General features: G+C 38.2%; 1 protein-coding gene across 3 annotated transcripts in view; it reads left to right on the top strand.

Annotated features, from left to right (window-relative positions):
• TNKS2 (tankyrase 2) overlaps positions 1-10,697 on the top strand; it is a 71,164-nt gene extending 60,467 nt beyond the window's left edge. For 2 of the 3 annotated variants that reach the window (XM_027595074.2, XM_027595083.2), the window contains exons 24-27: positions 259-364; positions 3,293-3,479; positions 7,188-7,344; positions 8,370-10,697. In XM_027595074.2, coding sequence (XP_027450875.1) covers positions 259-364; positions 3,293-3,479; positions 7,188-7,344; positions 8,370-8,432 — 513 coding nt within the window. In that variant the 3' untranslated portion in view covers positions 8,433-10,697. The remainder of the gene's footprint in view (positions 1-258; positions 365-3,292; positions 3,480-7,187; positions 7,345-8,369) is intronic. The other variant, XR_003520068.2, reaches the window with a different exon arrangement.

Consider the following 10,697-nt stretch of genomic DNA (forward strand, 5'->3'; position numbering starts at 1 on the left):
GGTGGCTCAGTTGGTTAAGCGACTGCCTTCGGCTCAGGTCATGATCCTGGAGTCCTGGGATCGAGTCCCGCATCGGGCTCCCTGCTCAGCAGGGAGTCTGCTTCTCCCTCTGACCCTCTTCCCTCTCGTGCTTTCTCTCTCTCATTCTCTCTCTCTCAAATAAACAAATAAAATCTTTAAAAAAAAAAAAAAAAAAAAGATGAACAAGTAGGTAAGTATGACCTAAAGATTTTGATTTTTCCGATTTCTTTTTTATAGATTCAGAAAGTTTGTAACAAGAAACTATGGGAAAGATACACTCACAGGAGAAAAGAAGTTTCTGAAGAAAACCACAACCATGCAAATGAAAGAATGCTATTTCATGGTAAGAGTCCTCTTCCCCGAGATGCCTGGCTGGCTCAGTAGGGAGAACATGCAACTCTTCATCTCAGGGTTGTCAGTTCAAACCTTACTTAAAAAAAGATTCTTCTTCTGCTACCCTGCCACCATCCTCTTCTACATTAGTTTTTTTGGTCACATAGGAAATAATGAGTCTATTTTTCTCATGCCACTTTTTAAAAATAAACATTATTTCTGTAAATACTACATTTATATTTGTATTTCCAACCTCTTTTGAGTTTGTATATTTTATAATGGATTGTTTATAAATAGGACTGCCATAAGGACAAAATATAGAAATGGAAATGTTAACTATTCATATTTTCCTATTCTCTTTATATTAATACTGCATATTATGATCACTCTGAGAAATGGTGTATTTTCCTTTTAACTAGTTGATTGAATTAAATTAAAATTAAAATAAGGTCTGAGGGGTGCCTGGGTGGCTCAGTCAGTTAAGCATCTGACTCTTGATTTTGGTTCATGTCATGATCTCAGGAGGTCGAGCCCCGAGTTGGGCTCTGTCTGCACTGAGTGTGGAGTCTGCTTAAGATTCTCTCTTTCCCTCTCCCTCCCCCACGCCCACCTCACACAAGCTCGCTCGCTGTCTCTCATTCTCTCTCTCAAAAAAATAAAAATAAAATGAAATAAGGTCTGAAAAGCGCCTCATAAGACCGTACACATCTATTCTGCCTTTGATTCTAAGTGTCAAAACTACATTTAACTTCATTGTGTTAGAAGAGCCATTGTCAGTTAGGGGTGCCTGGCTAGCTCAGTTGATAGAACATGCCACTCTTAATCTTGGTTTCCTGAGTTCAAGCCCCATTTTAGGGATGGAGATTACTTAAAAAAAATAAATAAAATCTAAAAAAAAAAAGCCATTGTCATTGAATTTAGGAAATTTTCTGAGAACTTCCGTAGAATTGAGAGCACCTTTATTCTTGAAATTTCTTGGGTTTTTTTATGTTGCAAACTAACAGATGTTCATTGGTCTGTCTTTTTTTTTTTTCTAAGCAGCGTGGAGCCCAACATGGGGCCTGAACCCACAACCCTGAGACCAAGACCTGAGCTGAGATGAAAGGTCAGACGTCCAACTTACTGAGCCACCCAGGCGCCCCTGGTCTTTCAAATTTATAGCAAAGATGAGTATAGATAGTAATGTAGTGTTTATCAAGTCTTCAAGCCCATAGTAGCTCCCATCTGTTTTTTCATTTGGCCTTAATCGCAGAAAATTTATTAGAGACCTATAAAGTTCTATAAAACACAGCATTTAAATTTCACAATCCCCTGGAAGAATGGCTATAGCAGACTGAATTGGTGCATAATATCTAAATAGTATTTCTCATTCTGAAACCCTAAAAATCATTATGATAATGATTTGGCATAGAGTATAATATTTACGTACTGACTTGATTGTAATGAATGATTTTTCTATTTTATAGTATAAATGATTTTGGTTTTTCCAAATTAATTCAAATAAGTGATTCTATTCTTCAGTGTATCTGTAAAGTGGAATTCAGCATATTTTCCTGTCCCTTTATGAACAGGGACACTAATCTTGATGAATCAGTTAACTGTTATATTGGCTTTTCCCAACGCCCACCCCTCACCCTACTCTCCAGCCTGGTTCCCATGGCTACCTCCTTCCCTTTGGCTAAGTTCTCCTTGGCACACATGAAAGGAAGGGAGAGAAAGTAGTATGCAGAGAATGAAGGAACACACCACATATGTAGATAGAATCTGGTGTAACAGGATGAAAAGCAGAGAAGTGGAAGGATGTGAGAGAAGAGGTATAAAGAAGAGAATGAACAGGGGTGCCTGGGTGGCACAGTCAGTTAAGTGTCCAACTCTGGTGTTTGGCTCAGGTCATGATCTCAGGGTCGTGAGATCGAGCCCCATGTAGGGCTCCACGCAGTCTGCTTAACACTCTCTCTTTACCTTGCCCCTCCCTCATGCCCCCCCCACACACACATACACATGCATGCGTGCTCATGCTCACTTCCTCTCTCTCTCTCCCTGTCAAATAAATAAATCTTTGAAAAAAAAAACATGAACATGAGAAGACCACTTTGGGGATGGCTGGGTGGCTCAGTTGGTTATCTCCCCCTTTGGCTCAGGTCATCATCCCAGGGTCCTGGGATCGAGCCCCACATTGGGCTCCCTGCTCAGCGGGGAGCCTGCTTCTCCCTCTGCCTTTGGAGCTCCCCCTGCTTGTGCTCATGCGTGCTCTCTGTCAAATAAATAAAATCTTCTAAAAAAAAAAAAAGACCACTTTGGCCACTTTTGATACCTAGAAAATGTACACAGATGTGAGTGTCAGTGTGAGACCTAATTGCATTCAGCGTTGCTGTATGAGGTGAATTATAAAACTCTTTGTTCTGGATTTGTATGGATTTGGGGTCTAGAATTTGATAACTTTAGCACCGGTATTTCAAGTAATCTTTTTTCTACTTGAATCTATGTGTGTCTTTTTTTTTTTTGACAACTCATCCACCACCTTATTAGAAACATCGAAACATCAACCAATGTTAGCAATTCTTCTAAAGTAGTTATTTTGGGCGCCTGGGTGGCTTAGTTGGTTAAGCGACTGCCTTCGGCTCAGGTCATGATCCTGGAGTCCCGCATCGGCCTCCCTGCTCAGTGGGGAGTCTGCTTCTCCCTCTGACCCTCTCCCCTCTCATGCTCTCTCTCTATCTCATTCTCTCTCAAATAAATAAAATCTTTAAAAAAAAAAAAGTAGTTATTTATTCTAAAGGCATAAAGGAGCTGACAGTTAACTTGTTATCCTTGTTTTTTTATATTCTTTATTGTGGTGTGCATGTATGTATGTTTAAGAATTTAACTCCAAAGAGGATTTCATTTTATTTTTCTTCTAAGATAATTTTAAATTGTTACCCATCTCCATGTATTTTAGGATCTCCCTTTGTGAATGCAATTATCCATAAAGGCTTCGATGAAAGGCACGCCTACATAGGTGGCATGTTTGGAGCTGGGATTTATTTTGCTGAAAACTCTTCCAAAAGCAATCAGTATGTCTATGGAATCGGAGGAGGTACTGGGTGTCCAGTTCACAAAGACAGATCTTGTTATGTTTGCCACAGGTAAGAGGTTACTTGTTCTCTTTTTTTTCTTTAAATTCAGTTAACATATGATGTTTTATTTGTTTCAGGGGTACAGGTCTGTGATTCATCAGTCTTATATAATACCTAGTCAGTGCTCATTACAACACATACCCTCCCCAGTGTCCATCACCCAGTTACCCCATCCCTCCACCCCCACTCCCCACCAGCAACCCTTAGTTTATTTCCTATGACTGAGTCTCTTCTGGTTTGTCTCCTTGTCTGGTTTCATCTTGTTTCTTTTTTTCCTCTCTTCCCGTATGAGCTCAGTCTTATTTCTTAAATTCTCATTTATTTTGATAAGAATTTGATAAGAACTGGTTTCATATTTGAGAAATTTGGGGAGAAGGGCATCATCTTGGACAAGTTTAGGAATCCAAGCTAGGCATGTTTCAAGTTGCTTTTGGCCCTCTCACCAGTTGTAATAATAGCTAGTATTTATTAAATGATCTGTATAGGACAAGCATAGTTCTGAGCACTTGACCTATTTAACGAATTTAATCATTGGAACACCGAGTGTTTTAAAGAATATGGAGTAGGAAATACCTTTGGACTTGAGAGATTTTACTGTGTCCCTTAAATATTATAGGACTATAGATTTTTTTAAAATAGAGTATTCAGGGTGCCTGGGTGGCTCAGTTGTTAAGCGTCTGCCTTTGGCTCAGGTCATGGTCCCAGGGTCCTGGGATCGAGCGCCGCATCGGGCTCCCTGCTCCACAGGAAGCCTGCTTCTCCCTCTCCCACTCCCCCTGCTTGTGTTCCCTCTCTCACTGTGTCTCTCTCTGTCAAATAAATAAAATCTTTTAAAAAAATAATTAAAAAAATATATAGTATTCAAGGGGCGCCTGGATGGCTCAGTTATGCGTCTCACTCTTGATTTTGGCTCAAGTCATGATCTCAGGGTTGTGAAATCAAGCCCTATGTCAGGCTCCATTGCTGGGTGTGGAGCTGCATAAGATTCTCTCCCTCTCCCTCTGCCCCTCCCATCCCCCCTATTTAAAGTTTATGGAGGGTTTTTTTGGTTTTTTGTTGGTTGTTTTGTTTTTTTAATTAGAGTCAGAGTGAGAGAGATCACAAAGGGAGAGAGAGAAGCAGACCTGTGGCCTATCAGGGAGCCCTATGTGGGGCTCGATCCCAGGACTCCGAGCCAAAGGCAGACGCTTAACCAACCAAGCCACCCGGGCATCCGCCCCCAGCACCTCCTATTTTAAAAAAATATATATATGTATGTATATATAGTATTCGTGTGTGCATATATATATATATATATATATATAGTATTCACATGCTAAAGTGGCATTACTTGCCAAGCCTAATTATTCCATAGAAATGCATGAGGGAGTGAGGGAGTCTGTCTTCCACTGAGATAGGATCCTAATTCTCTATTTATGATATTACTACTTGAAAAGTTATAGTGAAACATATCAATCCCTTTTAAAAAGCACATTATCATCAAATAACTACTTCGTACTTTCTCCACTTTTAGTTACCCTGGTCTAATAACTCAGTTGTTAAAATCGTTCAGATAACTTGCCCCTATTAAACTCCTCATAGGTAAGTATAAATTATCTTTTGCCATTTGAAAAATTGAGTAAAATTAATTGCTGAGATTTATTCTGTAGTTAGGACACTGCTTATAAAAATCTAGAACAATCTTCATCAAACATTAGCAAACATGAGAATCATTTAGAGGGCTTGCTAAAACACAGGTTCCTAAGCGCTGCCTACTCAGTTACTGATTTAGTAGGTCTCAGATGAGGCGCAAGAACTTGAATTTCTACCAAGTTCCCAGGTGATGCTGATGTTTACTGATCACTAATCTAGAAGAAGGTCCATGAGCAGTAGTCCTCAGCCTTGGTGACACACTGGAATCACCTGGGGAACTTTAAAAACTGATGCTGATATCTTTTCCGCCCCACCCTGCCAAGAGATTCTCTTAGAATTGATCTGGGCATTAGGAATTTTTGAAGTCTTCCCAGCTGATTTTTGAAAGGTTGCCAAGGTAACTGTAGTCCTGGAGGAAAACAAGGTCTGTTTTTATATTACTCTTGTTGGTTTCCCCTTAAATTTAGACTTGTGTAGGTGCCTAAAGTCAGCCCTTCTGGGCATGAACTCCCATCCACTTCTGCTTTAGATCATAAATTAATTGGACAGGTTAAAAGGCATATAATTTCTTGAGATTCTATAAATTGAACTCTGCTGTCTTATTATCTGGAGGTAAAAGTTCTGAGCATTTAACCTATTTGACTTACATTTAAATAGTTCTGATTATAATAAGCAGTGTTTTAGTACCTCTTGTAAACTGTCTTTTGAATGGAATGGTTGGTTCTCTGCAAATAAGTTTATTAACTTAAGACTTCTGTATTTGGATTATCACAGGGCTGATTTAACTGTAATAGAAATCTATTAGAAATGCTAAGGTTTACAGCAGTCATATTTAGAATAAAAAGTATAGATAGCCTCTCTTCTTTGGAGAACAGAATCAACTAGTTCACCAAAATCTTTTCTCCTCTGAAAAACAAGAGAAACCAAAACAAGAGAAACCATGAAGTAATTAAAAAAAAAAAAAGTTCATTGGAAATAAGGAAGGTCAATCATATGCCTGAGGGGATTGGGAGAGAATCTACTTAAACTTCTGGTAAGGGAAGACTATTTGAAGAACTAACATTTTAGCTGAAACCTAAAAAAATGAGTGTTAGCCAGTTGAAGAGTGGCAGAGTAGATACCATTTTTTGTGGTAGAGGAAACAGTGTGTATGATGGCTGTGGGGTTAAGAAAGTTGGCCTGTGTGAAGAAAGAAAATTAATGTTCCTGGTGCACAATGAACACAAAGCAAGATTTGAGAATCTGGAGCCATTGTAAGGAATTTGGATTTTCTTCAAGTACACTGAGTAGCCTCTACAAAGTTTTAAGCAGAAAAGTGATGTAATTTATTAATGTTTTATGTGTTGGGTTGTTTTTTTCTAAATAAGTGGTTGCTTGGATGGAAAATAGTTTAGCTAGGAATTAGAGGAGAAATAGGAAGAGAAGTTCAGAGGCCATTGTTCCCAGTCCAAGTAAAAATTTTGGTGATTGGAACTTAACAGTAGCCATAGAATTAAGAGCATGAATTTCAAATACATTTTTTTTAAAGATTTTATTTATTTTTTTGAGAGAGAGAGAGAAACAGCATGAGAGGGGAGAAGGTCAGAGGGAGAAGCAGACTCGCTGCTGAGCAGAGAGCCCGATGCGGGACTTGATCCCGGGACTCCGGGATCATGACCTGAGCCGAAGGCAGTTGCTTAACCAACTGAGCCACCCAGGCGCCCTCAAATACATTTTGAAGGTGGAATCAATTAGACTTAGTTAAATGTCTTAGATAAATGTCCAACTTTGCAAGCTACTTCATGGGAGCCCCTTAAATCCTTCTTCTCACTTGGGCTATGGTTTGTGCTTTTGATCTGGGTACAAGATAGAGCCTCCATCTCTATAAGGTCGTTACATTTTCAGTTTATATAGTTAAGAATTAAAGTGGCAAATTCATTAATGAGAGTAGTAGGAGACATTCTTACAAAGTTCTTTTTAAGGATGAAATGACAAAAACAACTCTGTTTATGTCTGAGTACGTTAAAAAACTTAGGTAACATACAGAAATGAAACTGCCCTGTACTTCCTTGTTGTCACGGAGATCTTTTCCTTTTCCTGTTATAGGCAGCTGCTCTTTTGTCGGGTAACCTTGGGAAAGTCTTTCCTGCAGTTCAGCGCAATGAAAATGGCACATTCTCCTCCAGGACATCACTCAGTCACTGGTCGACCCAGCGTAAATGGTCTAGCATTAGCTGAATATGTTATTTACAGAGGAGAACAGGTAAATTCAGTTTTATTTGTTCATCTTCAGAAATGATTTAGAGCCATACTTCTTCTTACTAGTCTCTTAAATTGGCAAGGCATAATTGCCTTAAGAACTGGGTTGGGTTTTTTTTTTAACCTTTATTTGGAAATAATTTTAGATTCATGGAAAAGTAGCAAAAATAATAGAGAATTCCCGTATACCCTTTACCCAGATTTTCCCAATGTTAACATTTTATCATTCTCCCACGTACGTGCAGATACAGATTTTTTTTTTTTCCCTGAACTGCTGGAGAGGAAGTTGTAGGCTTGCTGTGTAACTTAAAATGCTTCAGTGTGTATTTCCCCAAAACAAGGACATTCTCTTTTAAAATTATCAACATTGGGAAAATACCATTGATAGACTTTATAGACTTTATTCAGATTTTGCCAATTCTGGTGGATCTTTTTCTTTTTTTTTTTAACCTTCTGTAAAATATAATTAATCAGAATCCTGTATTTAATAGTTAACCTGTCTGTAGCAAGGAAGCGTACAATTCCTTCTTGCTGTTAGTGACACAGATCCAGTCAAAAGCATCTCTAGAGCAGTGTTCTGAACTGAGGATATGTAGCAGGATCACCTCAGTTACTAAAAACAAACACATGCTTAGGATTCATCCTGCTTATTCGGAACCTAAGTGGGATTGAAATCAAAGGATGTTTTTAAGAAAATGTCCTTAGATGATTCAGATCCACACACTAACTTAAAACCTCTTCTCTAAAGATTAGGAATCCTTATGGTAAAATCGCCTTTCAAAAAAATTTGTTGGGCGCCTGGGTGGCTCAGATGGTTGGGCGTCTGCCTTCGGCTCAGGTCATGAGCCCAGGGTTCTGGGATCGAGTCCTGCATCGGGCTCCTTGCTCGGTGGGGAGTCTGCTTCTCCCTCTCCCTCTGCCTCTCCCCCTGCTTGTTCTCTCTCTGTCTCTCTCGCAAGTGAATAAATAAAATCTTAAAAAAAAAAAAAAATTTGTTTACCAACATTTAAATTAATCTTTCTCTTCCAGGCTTATCCTGAATATTTAATTACTTACCAGATTATGAGGCCTGAAGGTATGGTTGATGGATAAATAGTCGCTTTAGGAATCTAAATCCACTGAACCTAAAATCATCTAAGCAGCTGGTGGCCTCTTAAATTTTACTCCTTTGCTGAGAAATATCATCTTGTCCACAAGCCTGTGGCAAAAGAATAAAAAATGTGAAAGAAGTTTAACATTCTGACTTGATAAAGCTTTAATAATGTACAGTGTTTTCTAAATATTTCCTGTTTTTCAGCACTTTAACAGATGCCATTCCAGGTTAAACTGGGTTTGTCTGTACTAAATTATAAACAAAGTTAACTTGAATCTTTTATATGTTATGCATTGATTCTAACAAACTGTAATCCCCTCAACAGAACTCATTTTACTAATACAGTACTGTGTTCTTGAAAACACAGCATTTACACTGAATACAATTTCATTTGTAAAACTGTAAATAAGAGCTTTTGTACTAGCCCAATATTTATTTACATTGCTTTGTAATATAAATCTGTTTTAGAACTGCAGCGGTTTACACATTTTTTTCATATGTACTGCACATCTGTACTTCATCTTGCATCATCATGATTGAGTGAACTTTACATTCGATTCCAGAGGCTATGTTAAGCTGTTAGCAAAGACTTTGTCAGTTGGGAAAGATTGATTTATCAGATTTAATTTGCTGATGGAAGCATTTATCTCTCATTAGGAATCTTTCCCATTGAAGAACTTATTTCATGAATACTCTGGGGATTTAATTTGTGATAACTTTGTATGTATAAGACACATTCCAAAGAGCTCTATGAACCTCCTGATTATTAAAGACACTTCTTTTCTGGGTTTCACATGGGAAAATTTTCTCATTTCGTGAAAATTAGAGCAAGTGCTTCTTTGTTTTAGAGGCTAAATCCTGCCACTGAGCAATTATGTATTCTTTTCGTGTAGTGTAAATAGGAAGTTACATTTCAGAGGTAGGAAAGGTAATCCTGAATAATTTTCCAATCTGTTCTAATTACCCTAAATCTAAAGAGGGGGAAAAAAGCAAATGGGAGTGGGTCATTTTTTTTGTCCTAAGTATTTTTTTCTTCTTCTTCTTCCTTGGCCTCACTGTTACAGCCAATCTGTACACCATAAGAAGGCTGAACCCAGAATCATGAAATAAATGTGGGTGTCCCAGTTCTGTCCAGGTCATCTACATGGGCAGGTGCTGTGACACGGTGCTTCCTGGTCCTGGGTAGCCTCACTGTGACATTCACAGTCACTTGGAAATACGCTTTGTGCACTACATGGTGACAGGCTTGTTGGCAGCTGTAGAGGGGAATGCTGTCCCATAAAATGTCATTCCTGTTTTCTAATGGAAAACTATCTTTTCCATGAAATAGGCTTAAAGCTTCTTGGCACAGAGACATGAATTATATATAGCTTGGCAGTCTGTTGACTCTAGCTGCCTCAGGAGGCAAGGCAGGTTTTTACTGACTTAAGTCTCTGTAAGTGAGAATGTTCCCCTTCGCTCTATGTACCAGTTCACTTTTGTTTTATATTTTATTCCATCTCTAAATTATCTGGCTCTTTGCAGTAAATTGTACATAAAGTGCTAGAAAATCATGTTTCTTGTCCTAAGTAAGAGTTAATCAGAGTAAATGCATATCTGGAGTTGTTTCTATTATGTAAATTGTGATCAATATCTGAGAGGTCGATTCTTGACCTTGAAAGTGCTTTTATACAGTTCTCTAATAATTGCAGTTATGATCCTAAAGTAATTTCTTGGAACCCAAGTGGAGTCTGCCGAATTTTGTATAATTTTTCAGATTCTGGAAGCTTCCAGATTTTATAATTAGAAGATAATGAGATGAGTTAATGGAGTTCATATTTACATATCTCTCAACAGTGAGCCCATACCACTCCCCCATAAGTGAATCTGGAATTGCTTATCACATAAGGTCATCAAGGTCTCTGAGGTTATATACTGCAGCCTGTGTTGTTTCATCTAATCCATTGCTTAATTACTGTGTTGTTTTCCTATGAATGATTACATTGTGGTTAATATGTTAGCATGGCAATATTTTCAGATAGCTTTTTGTTTGTTGGCAGTTTGGGGGTGGCTTAGGGGGTGGTTGGGAGGATTTTTTTGGAGTGTTTGCATGAAATATCTTACTTTATAATGATGGAATTGCTTTTTCTTTTGTCTTGTGATTTTGTTTTTTTTGAAATGAGATTTAACTTTGTGTGTGAGTAGTACTATTATATCCATCTTGTACTGTATCACATTCCATACCCTCATTTAATTCTTAATAAAGTGTTCATTTGTTTTTCTGG

Source organism: Zalophus californianus, chromosome 15, assembly GCF_009762305.2.
Source record: "Zalophus californianus isolate mZalCal1 chromosome 15, mZalCal1.pri.v2, whole genome shotgun sequence".
Classification (NCBI taxonomy): domain Eukaryota; kingdom Metazoa; phylum Chordata; class Mammalia; order Carnivora; family Otariidae; genus Zalophus; species Zalophus californianus.